Source organism: Marmota flaviventris, chromosome 5 (assembly GCF_047511675.1).
Source record: "Marmota flaviventris isolate mMarFla1 chromosome 5, mMarFla1.hap1, whole genome shotgun sequence".
Lineage (NCBI taxonomy): Eukaryota > Metazoa > Chordata > Mammalia > Rodentia > Sciuridae > Marmota > Marmota flaviventris.
The window spans coordinates 76,460,272-76,487,494 of NC_092502.1; the positions used below are offsets into that span (position 1 = coordinate 76,460,272).

General features: G+C 33.1%; 1 protein-coding gene and 1 pseudogene across 5 annotated transcripts in view; one reads left to right on the forward strand and one right to left on the reverse strand.

Annotated features, from left to right (window-relative positions):
- Fer (FER tyrosine kinase) overlaps positions 1–27,223 on the reverse strand; it is a 438,465-nt gene that overhangs the window by 336,183 nt on the left and 75,059 nt on the right. For all 5 annotated transcript variants that reach the window (XM_071612350.1, XM_071612351.1, XM_071612352.1 and 2 more), the window contains 4 exons: positions 17,561–17,744; positions 13,624–13,761; positions 12,937–13,056; positions 6,842–6,964 (listed from right to left, as the gene is read on the reverse strand). In XM_071612350.1, the coding sequence (XP_071468451.1) occupies positions 6,842–6,964; positions 12,937–13,056; positions 13,624–13,761; positions 17,561–17,744 (565 nt within the window). The remainder of the gene's footprint in view (positions 1–6,841; positions 6,965–12,936; positions 13,057–13,623; positions 13,762–17,560; positions 17,745–27,223) is intronic.
- On the forward strand, positions 18,863–19,415 carry LOC114086434 (dual specificity protein phosphatase 18-like; annotated as a pseudogene).

The window sequence follows — 27,223 nt, forward strand, 5'->3', positions numbered from 1 at the left end:
AAAAGAATAAATCACAAAAGGTGAAATAAATTGGACTATATTAAATTTAATTTTCTTCTTTTTTTTTGAAGAGAGGATTTTTTAATATTTATTTTTTAGTTTTTGATGGACACAACATCTTTTATTTTATTTTTATGGGGTGCTGAGGATCAAACCCAGCGCCCCGTGCATGCCAGGCGAACACGCTACCGCTTGAGCCACATCCCCAGCCCAAAATTTAATTTTCTTCTAAAAGATTCTGTCAAGAAAATGAAAATGAAGCTACAGACTGGGAGAAAAACTATTTGTAAATCACATATCTGATGAAGGACAAGTGTCTAGACTATGTCAAAAGCTTCACAGTAATAAAACAATCCAATTAGAAAATAGGAAAAAGAGATAATAGATATTTCAATAAAAAACATATGAGAAACAAGCACATTAAAAAGTTGTTCTTCAATGTAAGCCATTAGGGCAATATATATTAAAATAATAATAAGATATTACTACATACCTACTAGAAGGTCTCAAATAAAAATAACAATAGCAAATTCTGGTAAAGATAAAGATAAATGATCACTCACACATTGCTGATTGGAATGTATAATGGTATAGCCAACTTTCAAAACACTAAACATGTAAGTCCCCTGCAATTACTAACAGCACATCTGGGCAGTTTTCCCAGAGAAATTGTAACTTATGCTCACATAAAACTGTATGCTCACATGAATATTTAGAGAACCTTTACTGGTAATAGCTAAAGAACTAGAAAAAACTAAATATCCTCCAAAGAGTGAATAATTAGATAAACAAATATATCCATACTGCTACAAATTGTGTTGTAATCCTCAAAAAGATATGTTCATGTCTTAAACCCTGAAACCCCAAGACTGTGATCTTATTTGGAAATAGGAATGTTGCAGATACAATTAATTAAGGTCATTCTGAATTAGAATAGGGCCTAAATCCATATGATGGCCATCCTTTAAGGAAGAGAGAACTCTGGATAAAGAGAAGAGACAATCTGAACACTGTAGGAAAATGAAGGCAGAGTTTGAAATTATGTTTCTATAATCCATAATGTATAATAAGGAATGTCAGGCAGTGCCGGTTAGGAGAAAAGCATGAAACACATTCTTCCTCAGAGCTCTCAGAAAGAACCAATGCTGTTAACACCTTATTTCAGTGTTTTGGCCTCATAACTATATGAGAATAAATATATATTGTTTGAAGCTATCCAAACTGTGGCTATTTATTGCAGTAGCCCTAGAAAACGAATACACATACCATGGAATACTACTCAAAAGTGCCTGGATGAATCTCCAGGGAACTATGCTGAGTCTAAAAAGCCAATCCCAAAAGGTGACATATACAGTATGACTCCACTTATATAGTATTACTGAAATGGCAACACTGTGGAAATGGGAACTAGATTAGTGGTTTCCAAGGTTAAGAAGAGACAGAAGGGCATCTAGGTTGGTTCCACAACTTAGCTATTATGAATTGTGCTGCTGTAAACATTGATGTGGCTGCATCACTGTAGTATGCTGTTTTGAGTCCTTTGGGTACAAACCAAGGAGTTGGATAGCTGGGTCAAATGGTGGTTCCATTCCCAGTTTTCCAAGGAATCTCCATACTTCTTTCCAGAGTGGTTGCGCCAATTTGCAGTCCCACCAGCAGTGTATGAGTATGACTTTTTCTCCACATCCTCACCAACACTTGTTGTTGTTTGTATTCCTAATAACTGCCATTCTGACTGGAGTGAGATGAAATCTTAGAGTAGTTTTGTTTTACATTTCTCTAATTGCTAGAAATGTTGAGCATTTTTTCATATATTTGTTGATGGATTGTATATCTTCCTCTGAGAAGTGTCTGTTCAGTTTCTTAGCCCATTTATTGATTGGATTATTTGTGGGGTTTTTTTGTATTAAGATTTTTGAGTTCTTTATATGCCCTAAAGATTAATGTTGTATCTGATGTGCATGTGGTATTACTCAGTATTAGAAGAGAATAAGATCATGGCATTTGCAGGTAAATGGATGGCGTTGGAGAATATCATGCTAAGTGAAGTAAGCCAATCCCCAAAAAACCAAAGGCTGAATGTTTTCCCAAATATGAGGATGCTGATTCATAATGGGGGTTGTGGGGGGGAGCATGGGAGGAATGGAGGAACTTTAGATAGGGCAAAGGGAAGGGAGGGGAATAGAGGGGAAGGGAGGGGCATGGGGGTAGGAAAAATGGTAGAATGAGATGGACATCATTACCCTAGGTACATGTATGAAGACATGAATGGTGTGACTATATTTTGTGTACAACCAGAAACATGAAAAATTGTGCTCAATACGTGTACTATGAATTTAAATGCATTCTGCTGTCATGTATAACAAATTAGAATAAATAAATGAATTTTTTTAAAAAGAGACAGAAGGAAGCATAACTATAAAAGTACAACATGAAGGAACTTTGTTGTGGTAGAAATGTTTTGTATCTTGTGATCAATGTCAAAACCTGGGTTTTAATATTATTTTATAGTTTTTCAAGATATTACCATGGAAGAAACTGAGTATAAGGTACAAGGAATCTCTCTATATTGTTTCTTATTATTACACGTTAATGTATAATTATCTAAAAATATCTGTTTTGAGGATAAGACTTGTTATGCACCTTCAGGAGTTGTAAATATTAGATGATGCTGTGAAATATTTATATTAAAACCAAATTTAAAGAATTTGATTTTAGTTGCTTATTATCATTCGATAGGGCAAGTTATTCTATAAGTAAACTAATTTAGAAATGACTTAAGAATGTGAATATCTAATATGGAATATTTTTAGTATTCATAAAGAAATATAATACATTTGCATCACTTTCAAGTAATATAGTATAGGTTGCTAACAAAGCAATAAGTAACAATAAGTCTAAACCAATTTAAAACCAGATAAAAACTTATTTTGATTATATATGTATTTAAATATACATGTACAGATATATACAGATGGTCACAAAAACAGGAAGTACCCAAGAAACCTTAAGAAATAAAATCTAAACACATCACCCTAGGATCCTTTTAAGATTTTTTTTTAGTGAAATATTTTAACAAATAATGAAAAGGCAAACATCAACCATTCCAATGTATAAATGAATGGGATTTAGCAGTGACCATTTAGTTATATAATATACTTAATATTGTCAAGATTATATCCTGAAGCAAACAATAAAAATTCCATGGTAACACAGGCTAACAGAAATTGGGTTTCATACCCTGAAAAGCTTGGCAATTGTGACACACTCCTCTAACATATTTCTAAGTACGCTATTAAAATCATAAGATCAACAAAAACTATGATCAAAAAGATAGAAGCTTTGGAATCAGAAACTAATGCATTTTCTAAAACTTATATATGTGGTCATAGGTAAGTAATATAAATTCTCAAAGTCCTACAGGTAAAATATAGGCCATTTTTATGAAGAAGGAATAGAAAAATAACATTCAGTGAGATTTTATCATTTCCAACATAGTATGTGATACAAAGTAAAAATTCAAGAAATGCTACTTTCCATATACCCATCACCTATCAAGTTCATTCTCCTTTACTCTTATTCTCATCTTCTAATAAATACAAATAAATGAAGGAAAAAGACTGCACCATAATGTAAATGAAAAGATACAAATAACTGAATTAAGAAAACACATTTTTAAAAAGTCCCAAACTTCCAGATTAAGAAAAACTGTAAAGATTACCTTCTCTAGCAAATATATACTCAGACATCCTAGAAAAAAGGGATCAGCATACCGAATTGTCTTTCTTTTTTGTTGTTGTTGGTTGTTCGTTTTTGGTACTGGGGACTGAACCCAGGTTCACTTTACCACTGGGCTACTTCCTCAGCTCATTTTTATTTTTTATTTTGAAATAGGTCTCACTAAGTTGCTTAGGCCCTCGCTAAGTTGCAGAGGCTGGCTCTGAACTTGTGAGTCTCCTGACTCATCGTCTAAATCACAGTGATTACAGGTGTGCACCACTGTGCCCAGCCCTGATGTCTTTCTTTACATAAATAGGAGACATTTATATTGTGTGCATTTGTAAAACTATAAAAGAAAAAACAATTTGGTTATTTGTAAACATGTAAAGATATACATTCACCAATAAAGAAGAGCAAAAGTTGAATTTTATATGTGTGATAATTAAGTTTTATTTTCATAATTCAAAAAGAATCTTCTGTTGATGCAATGCTGAAAGTTTCTAGATTAAATGAATGCCCAATGTAACTCAAATCTTTTTGTTCTCTTTTTTGTTTTTATTGGTACCTAATAATTTCTACAGAATAATGGGTCTCATTGTGCCACACTTGTATATGCACATACATAATTTGATTAGTTTCATTCTCCTTTGCTTTTTTTTTTAGTTGCACAATACCTTTACTTTATTTATTTATTTTTATGTGGTGCTGAGGATCAAACCCAGCACCTTGAACATGCTAGGCAAGAGCTCTATCCTGAGCCACAACCCCAGCCCCATTCTATTTTGCTTTTAAAAGACATACTGATTCCAAAATGATATTGCAATAGATAGAATGATTATATGCTTCCAAAATTCATATGCTAAAATCCGACCCCTATATGATGGTTTTAGAAGGTGAGGCCTTTGGAAGGTAATTAGGCTATAAGGGTGGACTCCTCATGAATATAATTAGTGTCCTTTTAAAAGGGACCCAAGATAACTATCTCATTCTCAATAGGCCACATAAGGATACAGGAAGACAGCCATCTGTAACCTCGAAAAGGGTCCATAGGAGAACCCAACCAGTAAGGCACCCTGATCTTAGTCTTCCAGCCTTTAGAACTATGAGAAATAAATATTATTTACAAGTCACCTTGTCTATGGTATGTTATTATAGAATCCCAAACTGACTATGACAGAAATTTAATACCAAATTGTATAAGAAATACAGTATAAATAAGAGAAGCAGGACTTAATATTCTATGTTATAACAGGAAAGATACTAGTGTCTTTAACTGAAATAGGGTATAGTAAGAGTAAACTAGATGAGGTTTGGTTCAGCTATATTGAGATTTTTTAATCTAGACTTATACATGGGCAATGTAGGATAACTTCTAAGACATCCCAAATGGGCTAATAAGTAGCCAAAAAATCTGAGAGTAAAAAAACTTGGGCCATCTTCAGAAGATTACCTAGAGTAAGAGGTCAGGGAGAAGAGTGACAAAGCAAATGGTCATGATTTTAGTTACTCCATAATGGACTGAGTGAGTGGAGAAGATTGAGCTGGCAAAGAAATGACCAGCAAAATAGGAATAATCTGGCATCTTGGGTTCCAAACGTAAAGGGAAAGGAAAGAACATGAAGTCAGCAAAGTCAGATACTGTTGAAAGATCAGGAAAGATAGTTGTCAAAGGAGAGGTCACTGGTAATCTTAACACACCTATTTCTAGAGCAATAGGGAAAAATTATATGTAAGTTGAAAACTAAGTGGGAATTGACATGGTGAGTGCAACACTCTTAGAACAACTTTAAACCAAAAGAACAGAAGGCAAAGATAATAACTGGGGAAATATGGAGACTAAAAATGGATCTTGGGAGTGGGGGCATAGTTCAGTGGAAGAGCACATCCTAGCATGCACAAGGCCTTAGGGTTCAATCCCACGCACTGAAGGAAAAAAACGGTGAGGGGGTTGGAGAGTAGGGAGGTAAAAATTGTTTTTTGGAACTAAGACTTGAGTACATATAAAAAATGAGCACAACTGGGGGGGGGGGGGGCGGAGGTAAAAATAATATATAAAATAGTGTAAAATTTATGGGAAAGTAAGAGATCATACGATAATTTCTAAAATATCACAAGAAATAAACTCAGAACAAGAAAACTCAGTTGAAACAAGGAAAAAGAATGAATGCTAATGTGAATAGGTTTGGATGTCTAGTTCCCCCATAATAAGGGAGTTATCACCTAATGTTTCTAATTTTTTCTGCAGTATATAAGTCCATCTGCTTACAATAATGAGGAGAACAAGAGGATCATAAATTTCACAGAAGCAAAGAATATTTGTAAATTTGTGCAGAAATAAGAGCAAGTGTGTAGACCGGAAAAATCCAACACATCACAAATTCCTTGAGAGTCAAACAAGTTGTGAGAGTATTATCATACTCTCACATATAATACTGATAGCAAGTCAGGATTAGAGAAATCATACCAGCAACCATTGTTGTTAATGCACTCCATTACCATTCAGATCAGTAATTTAAAGTTATAGATCAAAATTTAAATTTTGAAGGAAGAGAAAAGACACTATAATTAATGAAAGGAAGAATATACCAAGATATGTAAACTCAAAAACCCAGGAAGATATTTACAATCCAGAAATCAGCCAGACAAACAATAGTAAAACAAAAATAACACAACAAACCTCAGGGAGATTTTCATAGGTGAAACAGATTACTATTTTCTAATCGGTTTGTCTGCTTCCTTTTAACACAGTACAAACCAGTTTCTGGCTAATATTGGTCTGACACTTTAACAAAGGGTTTCATAGTGCATTTGGTAAAAATGAATGTGGGAAAGTAAAGACAGCTTTATGTAGAGGGTTCTTTCAGAACATAGTTCAAACTGTTAAAATATTGAAACATGATCAATCTGTTTTCAAAAACATGGCATCACTTTCTAGGGCACACCACATCTACAAAAATGCAGAAGCATTTTTCAAGAGTCCTAGAAATTAACTCAATTATACAAAGATTTATACTTAAATTGAAGTTTCCATTTCTGGAAATGTTTTGGTTGTATCACTGAACAATTGTATAAAATTTCATCAATTAAGCTTTCTTGCTTCAGTTGTTTTCCTTTTACTCACTCAGACTTCTTTTCACAGGTCTTAGAAGACTCTTCAATTCTCTTCTCTAGCTCCAGGACAGCCTCCTCCTTGTTTAGAAGCATCTGCTGTGTCTGCATAAGTTCTTCAGCTAAAGTTTTCAACCTAGAATGGCAATTTCAACATTATCAATCAACACGTTAATTATGTAGACTTTACACTTACCAAGAAAGCACTCACAATCTAACACTGTGATGTCTAGAATAAGAGCCACATGTAATTTAATTTGAATTAAAATGTCCATTCCTTGGTTGCATTAGCCATGTTTCAAGTGCTAAATTGAAATGTGACTAGTAGTTTACCTCACTCAATGAGAACACTGAGTACCAATAGAGAACATTTCAATATTTCCAAGAAGTATTCATGGGCAGTGTTGGTGTAAAAAGTCTAATTTCATCAAATTAGACAAATTAAACTACAAAAAAAGAAAAATGGAAACAAAGTGAGAAAGAACAAAGATAAGGACTAAGTAAATAAAAACACAGCTGAATAAAATTCTATACATATTCAACCAGAGAGCAATCCTGAGGTAAGACTATAAGTCAGAAAAACCAGAAACAGACTTGGTAAAACACAGTGAGGGAATATTGAATATTTGACATCCTGTTGGATACACATTGATTCCCATAGTTGGATCAGTTAAGTTGGTGTCATCCTAAACAATAGAAGCCAATGTTTTCTATAAAGGTCTGGAGAGTAAGTATGTATTTGGGTTTTGCCACCAAAAAATAAAATCAAGGATATTATGTAGGTAGTAATATAAAAAAGACAGAAAATAAATATTCACAAATATTTTATTGGTAAATTTAAAACAGAATAATAATTGAAAACAATTTATTGTAATATTAGCCTATGAATCATTTATAGGTGATAATACTTCTCTTCTTTGGGGCTTAAAGTTAGTGCTTATCAAAATCAACTGTAAATGCTCATCTGTTAATGCAGATATACAATGAGATTTTACATACTTCACTCTAGAAATGTCTCTTCACACAGATTGGTACCAGCATATATCAATATTGATCCATGAGCATATGACTTTAATTAAGTTCAGCCAGAACATAGCAGGCATAATATCATTGCATAATAAACACAATTACATGGCTTTGCCATGTAATTCAGTAACAAAACAATCCACACTCTACTGTGCCTTAAAAGTAAGGCATTCAAAATCCATTCTCTTCTTATTTTGACACAATAGGCATGAACTGATAGATAAAAAAAAAAAAAGCAAATAAAATGCTGCAGCATGCCAATATGTGTCACACTCAAAATGGTGCTGAATTATAACTGTGTCACTCTAATTTGTATTGTGCCAAGCAGTTGTGTGAAGTGATGAGACTGCCAAATATGGTTGCTGTCACAACACAACTGCTTGACCCTGCTGTTGCAACAGGAAATCACCCAGAGACAACAGGTAAATGAATAAACATGGCTATGTACCAATAAAACTTTATTTATATACTCTGATATTCAAATTTCATGTAATTTTCATGTGACACAAAATATAATTTCTCTTTGATTTCCTTTCAACCATTTAAAAATAAACAGAATTCTTAGCTCATGGGCTGCATAAGAATAAGCAGCAAGATGAATTGGTTCATAGGCTACATACAGATTATTAACTCATGCCCTGCAAGATCTGGGAGAATCACTTTTCCACATAGAAAATTTATATTCTTCATTTAAGAGATCCTACTTTATATTCCATAATAAATGCTAAACCTGTTATGATTTTAAATTTGTAAAAATGTAGTGAGAAGCATGAGGTCTGAAGTTGGGCTTTGTTTTGCTTTGTTTGTTAATTTTTTTAAGTTGTAGATGGACACAATACCTTTATTTTATTTATTTTTTATGTGGTGCTTAGAATCGATTCCCAGTGCTTCACACATGCTAAGTGAGCACTCTCCCACTGAGTCACCACCCTAGCCCAGGCTTTACTTTAGAATATAAGATTATATATACATTTTACACAATCTTGTGGAATTATCTATCCTATTGATAGGAATTAATATAATAATAATACTTCACTTGAAATTAGAAAATAGAGTGAACAAAAAAACAAAATAAGACCTTAACTTTACTATTTTGCTAAAATCAACCAAAATTACTCCTTTGACAAGCAAAGTAATGTTCACATTATTTTGGAATAACCTATCTATGATTTGCTATAAACTGCTAATGTGCCAGTTCATAACTCCATTAAAGTTTGCAATAAATCTCAAATATATGCTTCATCTATCCAAAATAACAAAAAAATCACAATAAACATTTAAATATATTCTTATGTTCATAATTTTATATCCTATTTAAATTACTTAATGAACTAAAATAATTATTTCCAAGTTATTTAATTAAACAGTGATTGAATAAGAAGAAATATTTGAATATTCAATTTCAGTATATGTCTGATTAAAATCAATTCTTATTTATAATATATTCTTATATATAGCACCCTTTCCCGAATTTGGCAAAGAAGGTAGATCCAATAAAAAAGAGGTTGTTGACGTGGCAAAAGAGTAGTTATAGATAACGAAGCAAAAAAAGAAACTTCAAATTCAAGTCTGAAAATAATGCAACCTAAAAGTATGTTTGATGGGAAGAATACAACTTCAGATGTTCAGTGCCAATTGTTATCAGAGCCTGAGAAACAGCCTACCACCACAGGGTAATATACCATGCAAACACTCTTCTTATAAAAAGGAAATAATCCTATAAATCATTAAATTTAACTCTTCTTTGCATACACACCAATATAAATATAGTTGACATGCAGATAATGAGATTATGATAAAATTTTTTGTGATACATGTTTAGACAGGTTAAGGCAATAACTTTGTCATGAATAGATTATGTCATTAGATTTCCATCATACAGGATTTAAGTAATCTGTCCAGTTTTACTTAAATAATTTGGCAGACATTATATCAATTTACATTTCTGCCAATACTTTATAAGAGGGTTCATTTCTTAATTTTTTTAATATTTTAATATTTATTTTTTAGGTATAGATGGACACAACACAACGCCTTTATTTTTTATGTGGTGCTGAGGATCGAACCCGGGTCCTGCCCGTGCTAGGAGAGGGCTCCACCGCTGAGCCACAATCCCAGGCCCTCATTTCTTTATGCCTTACAAAACATTGAATATTATCAAATTACTTAAATCTTTGCCAATCTGATAAGTAAAACAGTTTCTTTTTCATTTATATTTCTTTGTCAATAAAGTATATCTTTTCACATAATCACTGGAGATTTGTATTTATTTTTCTAATAGCTATCTGTTCCTTTCATTCCTAATGAAATATTTCAATACAATCAATAAATTAACAATTTTAATGTCTTCAGGAAAGTATAGGTGTTAACTCTAACGTGTTAACACTACATTAACAAAAAAGTAACTCTTACATTCAAATACCTTAAATTTATCTTAACATTTCCAATAAACATATCAAATGACTCTTTCTTGGAATAAAATTCTTGAAGAAACCGTAATCTTAAACTCATCCTGAAGACAATGCAATGAAATGTAGCTCAATTTTTTTCCTCAGTAAGATGTAAGCAATTAAATCTTACAGCACATTAACAAAGATTTATTATCTTAATTTATGATATTTTGTTCACTGTTTTATCACCATGATTAAGAAACAATGATTTATAAGTATAACTAATTCTATCCTCATTATACCCTGAAAAGAAAAAAAAAAAACCAAATTCTTCTTCAGTTATAAAATCTCTGATTACATAAGCTTATAACAGGTAGCTTTTTATATTTTACCACATTATATAACCCAATATTTATATGTTCATTCTTTTTGGAGTTTATTAAGTAAATTATCAATTTCAGTATAAACTTCTTGAAGGTACTAACCTTTACAACTTTAAATACATAGCAAAATTATTTTGTTAACTAAATATGTTATCTGGGAGCAAGATAGTGATAACAAAATCAGGGGCAGTTTATGTCATATTTTACCATGTAATATATGAATTAAAAAATGGAATATCTCATTACACAGGAATTCAGAAACTCTACCAACCATCTTGCACCATGAGTTCAATGCATTTGTTGCTTACACAGTACAGTTTCTCAACCTCAACACTATTGATATTATTGCCACATAATTCTTTGTCCTGGGAAACTGTCCAGTACACCATGGGATACTTAGTAGCATCAGTGGCTAATTTTTCCAGAAATTGTCAAATGTTCCCTGGAGGACAAAATCTGCCCAGGTGAAAACTGCCAGTTTAGAAATAACTCTCATTGTAAATGTCAATGGCCAAAGTCAATAGTCAAAGAGACCCCTGTAGAGGGCATCAAAAACTTGGGGAACAGCTTCAAGAAATGTAATATAGCTGCCAGAAAAATATAATTCAGGATACTCCCATGCCTCTACTCCTCTCACCAGTGGCAGGTCACCATAGTTACTAAACCCACATCTTGAACAGGTGATTTGTGCAAAAGCATTTGTTAGTTCCTTCAATTCTATCTGAGCAGATATTTCAAACACCTTTACAAACTAATTTTTACAAAACTAATTTTACAATCCTACCTGAGATAATTATATATACCACTAAAATGTTACTGAATAACTGAAGGAGATTAATTACATTAGATGAGAACTTTTGAATAATGTTATTGGAGATAAAATTTGATAAGTGAAATAATTTACAAGTTCAATATTGAAGAAAAATGAGTACATAACCACTTCTAGCTATGGTTTTGACACAAAGATAAGCAGTTACAATGCTTATTAATAAATATTTCTTGTATCACTAGTATGGCCCTATGTATAAACGTAGCTGTATAACCAATGTGATCCTGCAATCTGTACACGTGGAAAAATAAGATTAAGATTACGTACCCCATTTGAATCAAATGTATGATATGTCAAGAACATTGTAATGTTTTGAGCAACTAATAAAAAATGTTTTAAATAGTTAAAAAATATATTTTAAAACTTAAAAAATAAATAAATAAATAAATATTTCTTGGCCAGGTGCTGTGGCATGCACCCATAATCCCAGCAGCTTGGAAGGCTGAGACAGGAGGATCACGAGTCCAAAGCCAGCCTCAGCAACTCAGCAAGGCCCTAAGAAACTTAAGGAGCCCTGTCTCTAAATAAAATACAAAAAGGACTGAGGATGTGGCTCAGAGATTAAGCACCCCTGAGCTAAATCCCCAGTACCTAAATAAACAAATACATTTCTTTGTGTTATCCCTGAACAAAATCAGGAGATGTTAAATATTTAACAGTATAGTGGTCTTAGTTATATTTTATAAATTCAAAAAGCACTATTAATTGCCTTTAACATTTGAAAAATACTAAAAGACACAATAAGATTTGTTAAAACTCCTTTAAAACTTTATGTAACAGAAACAACAAAGAAGAAACTGATTTTGTAGACACTTCTATAATAGAAGACATCCTTGATTCTAGAGAGAACTCAATTAAAACTCAAATTCTGTGCTAAATGTTCTGACATCAATGTCTCTCCTATCTCTAACAACTAGTGTCCTTATTTCCAAAATGGTTCTGCCAATAAGTAGTGAGGATAAAACGAGATAAAATGTTGCCAAGCACAATGGCAAACACCTATAATCCCAGCCTCTTGAGAGGCTGAGGCAGAAGGATCATAAGTTCAAGGCCAACTCCAGCAATTTAGAACATCTCAAAATTTAAAAAATAAATAAATAAAGGGATGGGATTACTGCTTACTGGTCAAATACCCCTGAGTTCAATCCCTAGTACTGCAAAACAAAACACACAGACACACAGACACAGACACACACACACACACACACACACACTCTCTCTCTCTCTCTTTGAAAAATAAATCATTATTCCAATATAAAATATTAGCAATAATTAGGCAAATTAATTTAACATCACAAAACTTTGATTTTCAGAATTATCAAAATTAGTGACAATGAGTAAAATTAATATATTTCTCAAAATATGTCACTCTAAACAAATTTACTTTTTATTATTTGAAAAATGGGGGATTTAAATATGATAAATTATAAGATAACAATAAGACTAATCTTTAAACTGTTCAGATTTTCTAAATACTTACATTACTTGCAAACTTTCTGCTGTTAAATTATTCCACATGATCTCATTTGCCTGAAGGTTTTCATTTTCTTCTAATAAGGAAGTATCAAACTCAATTTCTTGTTCTTGAGCAGCTGTTGTTCTAGTAAAGTATGCCAAATAATTCTGATCAATATTAGCATATTAACAAAATATATCTTAGTACACACCAAAGGCAGAATATTTATTCTTATTCAAAATTATATTAACAAAGTAAACACAGAAAGTATAAGTACAAATACACCCAAAGGTCTAACCAAGTAACTTCAGCTTTACTTTCCTTCTCTACAAAAAACAAATATTAACCTGCTTCATCCCATCACAATTTTAATATGCTTAAAATAAGATGCATAGATGAAAAAAAGTAACTGGTATCTGAGAAGTTTAATGCACATGTAAATTCACAGTATTCTATATAAATGTTAAAAAAGAAGAATAAGTTCATATACTAAATGTGGATTAAAGCAATAATACAATAATTAATGAATTTTTAAATATAATTATATAAATAAATAGTTATCAACATTGAGAAAGTCTTTTAAAGTCAAAATCAGACAAATGAATCTGTAATAAATATTCTTAAATATTTCTTGTCTTAATTTTATTAAATATTATATGGCAGAACAATTATATTTTCAAAAATATTTAAAGAGGAATGAAAATATCATACCTGTGAACATCTATGAAATTACTGTATTCTGTGCTAGGATCTATCTGTTCAACTGACAATTGAATCTCCTTATGAACATTCACTATTTCTTCTGTAACAAGACTGGTTATCTGGCTGTATTCATCAAATATTCCTTTTCTGAAAACAAAAATAAAATTTTATAACATTTTAAAATTTTATCCAAAAAAAAAAAAAAAAATACAGACCCAAGAAGGATTCAGAACAACAGACATAGAAATGTACTACCAGAATTTACAAATGGGGGTTTCAGGCACATGTTATTTCATACCTGGAGAATACAGAAGAGGGATTACATTTAATAACTACAATCATTGCAAATGAACTTTAAAAAGGCATTACCTTTTCAAACATGTATTGAACAGGTCCAAAATACAGAGCCAGTGTTGATAATTTTCTAGATCTTAAAATATTCTCATAGAAATTTTGGATTCCATAACATGGACCTCTGATCAACTCCTGTCTTCTAAATATCCCTCTCCAGTGTCTGCCACTTCTCAAATGCCCTACTTCTTGGTTCTTGTCATGCTCCTGGAGCTTTTTTTCTTTTTTGTAAATAATACCTAGTTCTATACCTTCAATGACATTTAAACCTTTTCTCCTGACCTCTATTCAATAGCAAAAAAGGTTATCAAAGTTATTAGCCTAATAATTCGAAAGATCTAATAAATGCAAAAGGAAAAAAATATTCTGTCACAAAGACCAATCCCCTTCTTTAAACTGCTGTGTTATAAAAATATGCCATTGGGGACTGGGGTTGTGGCTCAGTGGTACAGTGCTTGCCTGGCATGTATGAGGCACTGAGTTTGATCCTCAGCACCACATAAAAATAAATAAATTAAACAAAGGTACTGTGCCATATACAACTTAAAAAAAAAAAAGTGTCATTGGTCATTAATGGCTCCAACAGCAACTGTGGACAGATAATGTTATTCTACATATGTCTCAAATAAATACATAGCATTTATTTATTTTTACTTATTTTTCTTTTCTCAAATCATTATTCATAAATCAAATTCATTACTCACAAAGCTCCTTTATTATAAAGTATTCTCTCTACTACTTTAATAAAGTATTTGGGTTAAAAAAATTAAAACTGGTTCAGGCAATGCTAGTTTAAAATTACTACAGAAGTCACTTGACAGATACAATTTAAAGAAAAAAAGACAGAAAAATTAAAATAGATATTTAGTCAATATCTCTGGGACTAAAATGATTACAATATGGAAATTACTGAATAATTTTGATGTAGGAATCATTAATATTCACCCTTAAAGCAAACTGGGATTGATGCCAGGGAGGGGGCAGCAATCTCTCCCAACAGTACATGAATGGGTACTTATCACATGGGATTCAGGGATTCAATTTCAGTGGTAACATCAAACTTGGAATTTTTTAAATGTTAGTATAAAATAATGTACTGCAAAGTGAAGAAAATATGCTATGGGAATGTTTTGTCCCAAAAGGATGTTCTAGTTATCTTGAAGACCTATTACTGAAAATCCATGTCAACAGTTTGAAAAATACTCATTGACAAATGGAGGGTAGGAAAGAAAATATTCCTCAACCAAAATTATGTAATTTAAAGTAAAGCAACTAAATTTATGAATTAAATATTTTAAGTATATATTTCACTATTTTATCAATAATAAAAAGTTTACATATTCAAGGTAATTAAAAATACTTTATTTTCTCTAAAATTTATTTCTTCTAAAATTTTATCATCTAAAATTTAGTCTGACCTTTAAACAAGTATATACATCTATTTACCTTCACACTTTTACATAAGGAGAAGCAAAAGTAAGTCAAGCAGAGTCTGAAAGGCAGCAAAGACAAATCTGATCTAATTTCAGAGGTTCTGGAAGTCATTGTTGTCTAAGAAATACTGGGAACCTAGATCCCTTATCTGAAATGTTTCTCTGTGAATGGGACAATATAATACAAAGAGATGTAGTTGTACTGAATCTGTTAGACATCAGAGAGTTGTTCAAAAGCAACAATGAAGCCATTTACTAAGGTTAATTAATATCAGGGTAACAGGTATTAGGAAACATTTTAAACATTTCCCTTTCTGTATAATTAATCAAATAGCAAATGTGTGATCCAGCACAATTTGCAACATTTTAGAATTTTCTAATTTGTAAAAAAGAAATTCCTAATACAATTAAAATCTCCAGTTTTGGTTGATACCACGTATTCCTTGGCTTGTGGCAGCCTAATTCCAAACTCTACCTCAGTCTTCAAATAGCTACCCATGTTTGCATTCCCCTGAGTACTTTCTTCTTATAAAGACTATAGTCATTGAATTTCAAGACTACCCTAAATCCAGAACAATCGCATCTTGATATCCTTAACTACTTACTACATCTACAAAGACCTACTTCCAAGCAAGGTCATAAAGGTACATATAAATTTGGGGAACATGCCAGTCAACCCACTAATATATTGATGGAAAGAATGTTGAGATAATCAGTAGACCTCATTTCAAGTCCACCTCTTAGCTTTGTGATCTTCAGCCAGTACTGATGTATCTGTCACAAATAAACCCTGGCTATAAACTGATCTTCCTAACTCTTCAGGATACTGGACAGGACAAATGAGTTTATGAACAAACGCACATGAAAGTGCTCTGCAAACTACAACATAATATACAATTTGTTATAGCTTTGTTTTAGAAATTATCATTCTACTCTAATAGTTTCTTTGGCACTCATTAACTATTCAAGCTGTCCCACATTTTTTTTAACCAGGGATTGAACCCAGGGGCACTTAACCACTGAGCCACATCTCAGCTCGTTTTTATTTTATATTTTGAGACAGGGTTTTGCTAAGTTGCTTAGGGTCCCACTAAGTTGCTAAGGCTGGCTGTGAACTTGTGATTCTCCTACCTCAGCCTCCAGAGCTGTTGGGATTACAGTCTGTGTGCCACCAAGCCCAATTCAGGATTCCTCTTAAAACTTGAAAAATGCTCACAATTACCTTTCATATTAATTTACCGCTACATTTCAAAGTACACTAGACTAAGAATTCATTTTCTAATTTACATAATTACAGATAAATTAATTAAATATAAGAATCCGAACTGACCCAAGTTCCTTTTCTCATAATTCACCATGATTTATGAAATTTATTTCGATCTGAGAGATAATCCAACACTTATTTCTTCTTCTCTAACACTCCTTCATTACTATCTCATTTCCTTTCTCTCTTTCCTAACCCTACTTCTAATGCACAGCAACTCTAACATGGAAGAATTCCCCTAAACACATTTTCAGTGAAAGAAATTTGAATCTATCAGTTGGAAATTGCAAAATCAACTAATAAAGGGAGATGAAGTCCACCAACATGTGGCTTACCATTTTCTATTGTCTTACATCAATGTATATGGTAAATGTGTGTGCAAGTGACTTATTGATTACTGCTAGCTCCTTAAAGAAAAATTGTGCCTGCACATCTCTATATCCCTAAGTAGCAAGTAGTATAATTTGTATACAGTAAAACCTCAATAAGCATTTGTTGATTTTAACCCCATACCAAAAAATAAATAAATAGCAAGAAGCCTAAATAAACCTTCAAAAAATTATTTCCTTAAAGCTTCTCAGTTCAAAATTTCATTCAAGATTTCAATGTTCAATCTTTTGGGAACAGGGAATATGTCAACCAATGAATTTTTTTTTTTTTAAATTTAAATATTCAGCTAACTGGAACAAAACAAAAACACAGGATAGAAGATCCATTTGGGGGCTAGCCAGAAGGTTTAGTAGATGATCCCAAAATGAAGGAAGAAGATTACACAGATCTGACATACCCATTGTGCTGGGTAATAACAAAACTCACAGAGCAGAAGCTTAACTGGGGTAGAAAATATTTTGAAATAATTTTCAATGTGATTTTATGATGAATAGGAAACATATCTTACAGAGCTCTTATCATCTCTTCTTGCATCTTTTGTAAGGAATCCAGAAGCAGAGGAAGTGTGGTGTCATGATACTGATTCTGATGAAGCTGTGCCCCTTTTAGTGCCAATACGTACTGATTATGCAACATATGAAGTTTCATTGTAGCTTTGTCATAACGTTCCTTGGCCTTTTCTGTTTCCTTCCCTGAAATAAAGAGTGAAGAAAGTTAGCAAAAAGGTAAGGAAAAGTTTTTTTCTTCACTATGTACCATCTGAATTACCACTATTTTATTTCACACATTTTATGAATAATAAACTAAAGATTTTTTGGTTTCATATTATGTGTTAGGCTTTATATAAAGTACTATTTATGTGTATTTAGCATGCAGGTTGCTATGAAGGGGGCATGATGTACATTAAATATTCGGTGAATCAAAATGTATGTACAACACAAAAAATACTGATACTTGATCCTCTCATCTTCAAGAAGCTTAAACCAAATCAGAATAGCAGTGCACATGAAATTGTACAACCAAGAAATCAAAAATGGCTGTAAATAATGTTAAATGTTGAGGTCTATGTTTGAGATATTAATAAAGCCAAGGTTAGCCAGAGGAGGCTTTGTGGAGAAAATAGACCTTAAAATATACGGCATGTATGGAAAAGTATATGACGTAAAGAACAATAGTTTGTCCCTCTCAATGAATATTATTAACTGAACACTACTAGAAACTATGCTAAACATTTGAAATTCAGTATTTAAAAACAAGGTTCTTTTTTTTTCTCCCCATGTCTTCATACATGTACTTTGGGTTGACATAGAGCCTGCTAAATTAGAATAGCAACACAGGCAGAAAAATAAGCAATATTGGTACTTCTCCACTAGGTGGGCTGTGATAACCTGGTAAGTACTGGCAGAGTTGCACTTGGAATAGAAGAGAAGCTGAGATTTCTCTGAAGTCCTGGACAGCCAATTCTTCCCCATGAAGAGAAATCACTGCTACAGAAACCAGAGTACTGAGCCAGTGGAGATTGTGGCCAGGACCTGAACTGGTCTTTATTTCAGATACCCTTGCTGGGGGATTTGCAGTGCCACTGCTTCAAGAATTAATCCCATCACACTCCTAGAGTAGAGAAGAACTCACTAAAATGCTGAGACTGGTCTTGAACTTGCCATCCTCCTGCCTCAGCCTTTTCTGTTGCTGGAATTATAGACCTGTGCCACCATGCCAGGCTCACAACATGCTTTTAAATTTTCCATGGACACAACCTAGCAGAAAGATGCAGGCCTCACATGTGGCCAACTGCTGACCCACACCCTTGATGACAGTGCCTCTGTGTACCTTCCAGGTTCAGTTCTAGTAGCCCTCAGTCACTGGCCTCTCAAAGATCACCAGAAGCCTCTATATCAGCAATGGTATAGCTGCCAAAAACAAGCTCTTGCTGTCCAGAAACCATATCACCTCATCATCAACATCTGGGAGGAAGTGGTAATACCTTCTATGAGGATATCCAGTACACACAGCTGCCTGTGGTTAATGCACCCATCTCACAGCTCTGTCTTCTTTGACCCCATCACCGACCACATTTACAATGTGGAAATGAAGCAGGGCCTTATGCTGCTAACAGTGTGCTGCTGGGGGTGAATCTCTCAATCACTTTGTGCCTTGCTTACCCAGTGAAGTACCAAGCAAGATGCCCACATATGGACCAAGTCAAGCTGGCCCATCATCCAAACAAACAAGGTCTTTTGGGAGCAGCTCATCTACTACGAGTTCCAGGTGTTTGGCCAGAATACTGTGCACATGGTAACTCCCTAATGGAAGTGATCCCTGACATCTGTGAGAAGGAGATCCATTTGGTGATTCCACTGTAAATCATCCCCCAGCTCCTTGCTTTAAGGTCAGTGTACAGACCTGTTGTTGATCCTATACCAGAATACAAATACAGAATACAAACTTGAACAATCTACCTTTGTTGATACACAAATACACCAGATGATTCCTTTTATAAGGGCAAGAAAAAAAGAGTTGCTACAGCTTTCAACTTCGTAATCCATATCATTGAAGATCAAACTCATTAATTGTTAGACAGTGAAGATAAGTTTTCTACCCTATGACTAACAGGCTATGGCTACTTGACCAGAGGGTTAAGTAAGGCAGGTGGTACTGAGGACAAACAGACCAGCACCCCAGTGCCTATGATAGGCCTGTGTCGTGCTGCCCTTCCCCAGACTGACCTACTCAGAATGGGTCTGCTACAATTACACTTTCCTCAAACCCAACGCCAGGGCCTTAAGCATCATGGCAGCCACTAAACATTTCACATTAAGTGCCAACCTAGTAGATAAGCTGCCTTTAAGCGATGCTCTAGGAATCCTAGGGACCCCAAGCAACCCCATGTCCATTTTCACCACACTGGCCCCACTCTGGTTTTCTAGATAAGACTTATAGAGATAGTTTTCAAATAAAGCATTCTACTGTATTAAAAAAAAAGAATAAAATAAGAATTCATACCCCATTTGAATCAAATGTATGATATATGATATGTCAAGATCATTGTAATGTTTTGAGCAACCAATAAATAAATAAATAAATAAATAGAATTTATTGATAAATATTGATATTTTTTCCATGTCACAAAAAAGAATAAGCAATGTTACACAGGCAAGGAAAGACTATGAGAGTATTGAGGAAAGGAGGGAGGAAATATATCTGATGAGAAGGACCACTCTAGGTGCTAAATGACTTGATAACCAAGCACAGAAATTGAGACTTGAATTGGGAGAGGTCTGAGAGATACCAAAAATGTCATGAGTTAAAGTTTTTTTGTACTTTTTCAACTAAAACAATATAGAAAGTATTTATAGATTGCCAATGTAAGTGAATGAACATGTAAATTTATCAAACTTTTTATTTGATTTCCTTAGATATACATGACAGTAGAGTGTATTTTGACATATTATACATACATGGAGCGTAATTTATTCTAATTAGGATCCCATTCTTGTGGTTTTACATGATGTGGAGATTCACTGGTCAAGTGTTCATATGTGAACATAGGAAAAATAGAACATTTAAGCAAATCTTGAACTTTGGGGACAATTCAAATAAATATTTCTTATCAATTCAGCTTAAGAAATTTTTTTAAAAATATTAATTTCTGTTCTCCTTCCAAGGAAGTTCTGCCAATTAATCCTGACCCCAGAAATAGATCTTAAGAATTTTTGATAGCTTCATATATTTGTATATGTGTGTGTGTGTTTGTGTATGTGTGTGTATAATTTCCATCAAACTAGTATATCTCTACTACCAACAAATTCTAGTATTTCCAAGTCATATAACCATCACCTCCTAGAGAGGTGCACCTGATTATTCTTCAGAATACAATTCTTTAGTCATAGCCCATTACTAGGTGGCTCCTGCACACATTTGAATAACTGCCCAAGGTATTTCACAAAATGTTGCCACAAAAGATCTATATTACTTTAAAACATTAAGAACTTCTCATGAGAAAATAATTTTTTTTCCAGAATATCTTTCCTAATTTTTTTCACTTCTGACTGGAAACAGATTCTACCACTAAGAGTAGCAGGAGGGGAAGAAGTATTTTAATTTAGTTTGTACCTGAAGAAAATCACGGGGGGGGGGGGGGGTGGAACGAAACTTAAACCACTAAAGAGGTGGTTTTTCATATTTTTTTATTACAACCCATAGGATGAACCATTTTATGTCATGAACCAGTATAATAATCATATATAACTTAAATATCAATAATTCTGCTCACTTTGAGGTATACCCAAGGATTTTTTTAAAAAAATTCTATTTTACTTGAACTTTGAATTTCTAAAAATTGTTAATCAGAACCCAATAATTTGTTTGCCTCAGTTAACATAAATCCCTAGAGACATTTTGACTTATTCTGCATGCATGTGGGATAATCTTATTAACTTAGCAATTAGTAAATCACTTCAATAATACTAATTATGAATGATTTTTAACATTCTGAGGAACATCATCCCACATATTGTTACTATAATAATTTTGTCACAGAACGTTGCCTTAGCATTATTCTTGCAGAAATACATTTCATTATATCCCCAAGAATTAATGCAATTGACACATCTACAGCCGGTGAAGCCTTCCTATAAAAATAATCATCCCTGTTTCTCTCTACCTACAAAAGATAGAGACTCCTTTATGAAGCTGACTCCCAAAATCCAAGATCCCCCACCAGATCATAAAGAAAACCATCTCAGCTAGAAGCTAAGCAACACTAATGCCTGAAAATGAGTGAAAAGTTCACTACCTCCTGGTACAGAAGCTGCCAGAGCAGTCATATTCCTGCCCTAAGGACCATTTTAAGGTTTTTGATGTCTTTGTCTTTTGTTTTAATTCACCATTTTTAAAGCTAGTTTGTTTCTGTTACTTGAAATTAAACAAATTCATCTGCCAACAGTTCCAAAGATCATGTAGAAGTATCCAGATAAATTAGTTCCAAGTAATAAAAACTTTTCTAACAGTCTACAAGTTTATAATAAGAAAGTAAAGCAAATAGTTTCTAAGCAAGAGTAATTGAGTATTTTATTCTAATTTGTTGTTATTGGCAGTTCAAAAGGCATAACTAATGAATTCCATATTTAATGTCACATTTTTCAAACATTATTATTTTTTTAATGAACTCTATTATACCTAATTAATTCCTTAAATTTTTAGTATAACTTCAAGAGTCATGCTGTCCACACAAACATTTTCATGGAGATAGTTAAACCATTTAAACCATCCGTCTGTCTTCCTATTTGCCCAGATTTTTGAACTTCACACTACCCATCTGTCTTTCTATCTGGTGCAGAATGATTCACAAAATAAAAAAAACTCACTAAGATTTTATAATACAAAATAACATGGGAAAAGTTCAGAATTTCCCAGATGCTTTTTTTTCTTTATTAGGTACAGTGTCTGACACAATTGGAAGAAGAGTAATATAGCCAAAATCTAATTATTATCAGCTAAACAATGGTTATTAACAAAATAAAAATTAGATGCCTTTGAAGAAAACATCCAATGCAGAATTCATTACATTAAAATAATAACAATAAATTCTTCAAAAACACCTTGATGTTTAATATTGAATTTGAGGTTTTATATTAGGTTTTTTGGGAGAAAGGATATTCTAACACTTACATATACTTCTATATTCAGTTGTGTGGTATGCTTATAGTATGCACACTACCTATCTATATCTTCCTCCTTCCCTTGTAGGTATGAATAAAGAGTTTTAAAAACATGTCTACTTGCCATGATTTGGAAAGGGATTCAACTGTACATTTTTCTAATTTGTTTTAAAATAAACATCTAAGATCTGATAGAGACTATACAAATAAATCCCAAAAATGTTAGTAGTATATGAAAAACCACAAGTATAAATAACATTTTAGTTCCTTTCAGTTAACAAAATTATTGCAAAAGCTATCTAGCACAATTCTTCCCAAATATCTATTTCAGAATATCTCAGATCACTTACATACTTTCTTAACTTTTAATTTTCTCAATATGAAATATTACAGGTAGTATAATATTTCACTCTATAGTGAAAAAATTCTTATTGACAAAGAATCTCAGTTGATATATACTTTTCCTTAGGTGCTGAGAGGCAATAAAGCAGGGAATGGAACTGTTCTGTATCAATTAACAGGGAGGAAAACATCCAATTTTTCCTCCTCCACATAATGAAATTCTCAAAGAGACTGCATTATAATTCTTGTGCCACCACTTATTGACAAATCTGTTCAAGTTTTGTAATAACAGTGTGTGTATACAACATGTCATGCCATAAACATTATTATGAAGCCAGCAAAACTCAATTGTGTAAGTCTGACATTTATAAGAGAAAGGCTAGTCTAGAAGTCAAGTATTTTTTATTATAAACTTCTGTTTACCCTTTGTTCAATATCATAGTAGAAAGCTTCCTGACAATAAAAAAGTGATTAATACTTTTTCTACAAGTATTATCTACTTTGATTTGGGTAACTAAATATTTTTCCATCTTACATCTTTATTTTCAAACATTCCTCCTCAAGTTTAAGCTTTTTACTTTGCTATCCTAGATACACTGAGTAATAAGAAAATGAATAGGAATTCATCTTAATGTCTTAGTTACTTAGGCCAAATGTACAAATATGTTTTTTCACATGGAAATAGAATTCAAGTGTAATATGTAGAAACAATGAAAGGGCTACCTATGTTATACAATGTTGTCCTGACATGAACAATGCTAAGAAGCCATCTTTAGTCTTAACTTCTTTGATTAGTTGTGCAACTCCAAACAAATCCTTTAATCTAAATTGTAGCATCTAATATTTAAACCTGGGAGTAAAACTATCTGTACTTCCTAACTCATTCAGTTGAGATGAAGATCAAATGGCACAAAACTGTCAAATTTCAGTTAATAGCAAAGGCTAAACAAAGCACAGAATTTGGAGAACAAAAAACATTGTGATTGTATCATCTTATAAAGATTGAAGAAAATAAAATGGCTACATCTACACTTTGCTACATTTGATAAATTTCCTGCAATAAGAAAATTTGGCAAATCAATAAAGAAATGTTTATTGAACATTTGTTATAGGTTTTAAACTGTTCTGGGAATTGAAATAGTTCTATCTTATACATTTCACAATGAAACAGCTTTAAAGAGCAAGCTCTCCAATTCAATGTAATATCATTTCATTGCTTGTAGAAAATGCTAGATTTGATTGATCCATAGTTTTTAAATTACCTGTAAGTTGAATAATATGCCATGTCCAAATCTATATAAGAAAGCTGTGAATATGAGGGATCCTAAGTAAGTAGGACAGCAGCAGCATCATAACCACAAGCACGCACGCGCACACACACACACCCCCACACACACACCATCAACATAACTAACAGGCAGGAAAAGTCCAGATTTAAAATTATCTATGAGTAGAAAAACAAATTACAAATCCCTACAAATGATTTCTCATGCTCTCACTATAAACATTCATGAAAACCAAGGGTCATTCTGTGGAGGAAGGAAAGTAGGAAGAAGGAAAAGACAAAGAAAGGGAGGGAAGGAAGAAACAAAGAAAAAGAGAAAGAGAGAAAATGGGAGGGAAAGAGGAAAGGAGGAGGATGGGAGGGACTAAAGAAAGTGACAGCAGCATGATTAAGAGTGATCTAAAACCACTATCAAAAAAAAAAAAAAAGAAGAAGAAGAAGAAGAAGATCCACCTACATGTGAAAACACTTTAAAAGCATAGTGAAAGATCACAGCACTTATAGCAGGAAAGGACTTGAAAGTGCATGTAAAAGGCAAAGGAAGCAATCTTAGAAAGGTAATGCTTCAGAGAGAGAAATGGTTGAATGGAAGAAAAGCTGGAAACTTTGAAGGGAACAGAAAAAGCAAGAAATATTGAAATTTGGAGATCTTGAAGGGAAAAAAGAAAAAATGAAACTAAAAAAAATAAAAGGAGAAATAAATCCTTGTCAGGAGCCATGGTGAGTATGATATTTTACTCTACTTGCTAGGTGATAAATTAGACTGCCATAGTTTCGTGGGAGTCAGCAGTAGACACACAGATTCATGGAACAAACAATGGTATGTTACTCACAGCAAATCAATTAAAAGAAAAAAAGTCAAAAGACAACTGACAACCTAGTCAAAAATATTTGCACCATATATTAATAGATGAAGAGCTACTAATTCTAACATGTAAAGGAGTTGTAAAATTAAAAAAAAAAAGACCAAATACTCAATAGAAAAAAAATGGGTCAAAGGCAATTCATGCACACACACACACACACACACACACAATTTTTAAATTAATAAAAAGTGAATCTTACTCCTTCATTCATAATAAAAGAAATGCAAATTAAAACTACATTGAGATATTATTTCTTACCTACCAAATTAGCAAACACTCTGTTGGTGAAACAAATACTGTTTCACCAGAAAAAACAAATACTGTTGCCATTTCGGGTGGGAATGCAAACCGATATAAGTCTCATGGAAGGAAACTTGGGAATATCGAACAAAACTGCATACGTATTTATCTTTGAACTCAGCCATCACACATCTAGAACTTTGTGCTTACAGTATTCCTCCATTCACATACATTGACATACACACACACACACAAATACCACATGTACAAGGTTATTCATGGTAGTACTGCATATATAGATAGTCGTACACTATGGTTTATCTTACAGATTTTCAGTTTTATAATGTTGTGAAAACAATATACATTCAGGAGAAACTGTACTTTGATTTTGAGTTCTGATCTTTCCCAGGTCTAGCAAAATGTGATATGCCACTCTCTCCTGATGCTGGGAATCATAGGCAAGCTTCGTTTCTCAGCCAGCCACTTCATCAATTATGAGGGGAAATAATTGATACTTTACAAAGTCCTGTGTTACTCAGCTACAATGTTCAGTAGGTTAGGTGTATTAAAGATATGATTGACCTCAATATTTTCAATTTATGATTGGCTTATCAATACGTAATCTGATCAGCTGGGCAAGGTGGCACACGCCTGTAATCCTTGCTGCTCAAGAGGCTGAGACAGGAGGATCACAAGTTCAAAACCAGCCTCAGCAACAGCAAGGTACTAAGCAACTCTCTGACACCCTGTCTCTAAATGAAATACAAAATAGGGCGGGGGACATGGCTCAGTGGTTGAGTGACCCTGAGTTAAATCCCTGGTATCCCTTGAACCCCGAAAAAAAGACTTAATCCTATCAAAAGCCGAAAAGCATTTATATCTGGGGAAATTAGAAATAAGTTAAATGTCTATACACAGAAGCATGCTTGAATAAACTTACAGTGAAATGCCATGCATATGTAAAAAGCATGAAAAGCTATCTGTGTGCAGAAATATTGTGAAATATTTTTGGATATACTGTTGAACAGAAAAGCAAAGTAAAGAATATCAATGTATGGTAATGGGGCTTATGAATAAGAGGAAAATAATTTGATAGAGTTACCTAAGTATATATCTTTGTACAGTTCTGACTTTAGAAACCATTCAAGTTTCAGTCAGAAATAAACAAAATCAACAAGGATAAAAAAAGGGGAAAAAACTTTTAAATGGGATACAACAGAAGCAAAAGAACAAAACTATTTCCAGTGGAAAACAACCACAACAAAAGGAATAGGGAATAAAGAACTAATCTATGTTCTTGGAAAATTACAATTTTTTTAATTCCATCATTATTTTTGCATTTATTATATTATTTTTAATATAAAGAAGGGATTTATGAAATTCTTTGAAAATCAATATGCTGGGAGCCATTAGCCAAGTAGGTATGACAATTTCCTTGCCAGCGTACCCCATGTTGCAGTGACATTGAATGTAGGTGACCTTGCTCAAGGACCAAGGCGGATTAGGGCGTTCCCGGTTTAGGTTCCAGGTTTAAGGTTTAAGATTATTCCTGCTGGGAATAGGGCGTATCCTGCTGCCTGAGTTCCCCTTGAGTTCTCACGGGATTCAGACAGTATATTTTGGAGATAGAAGCCCAGTGGAGGTGGATTTGGGCAGAGAACGTGGATTTGGGCAGAGAACTTGGATTTCCCCAGAAAGTGATTGTAGACGGCTGGTGTGAGTTCGGGAATAAAGAGTTGCTGTTTGAATCTACAAGCTGTGTGGTGGCTCGTGATTGT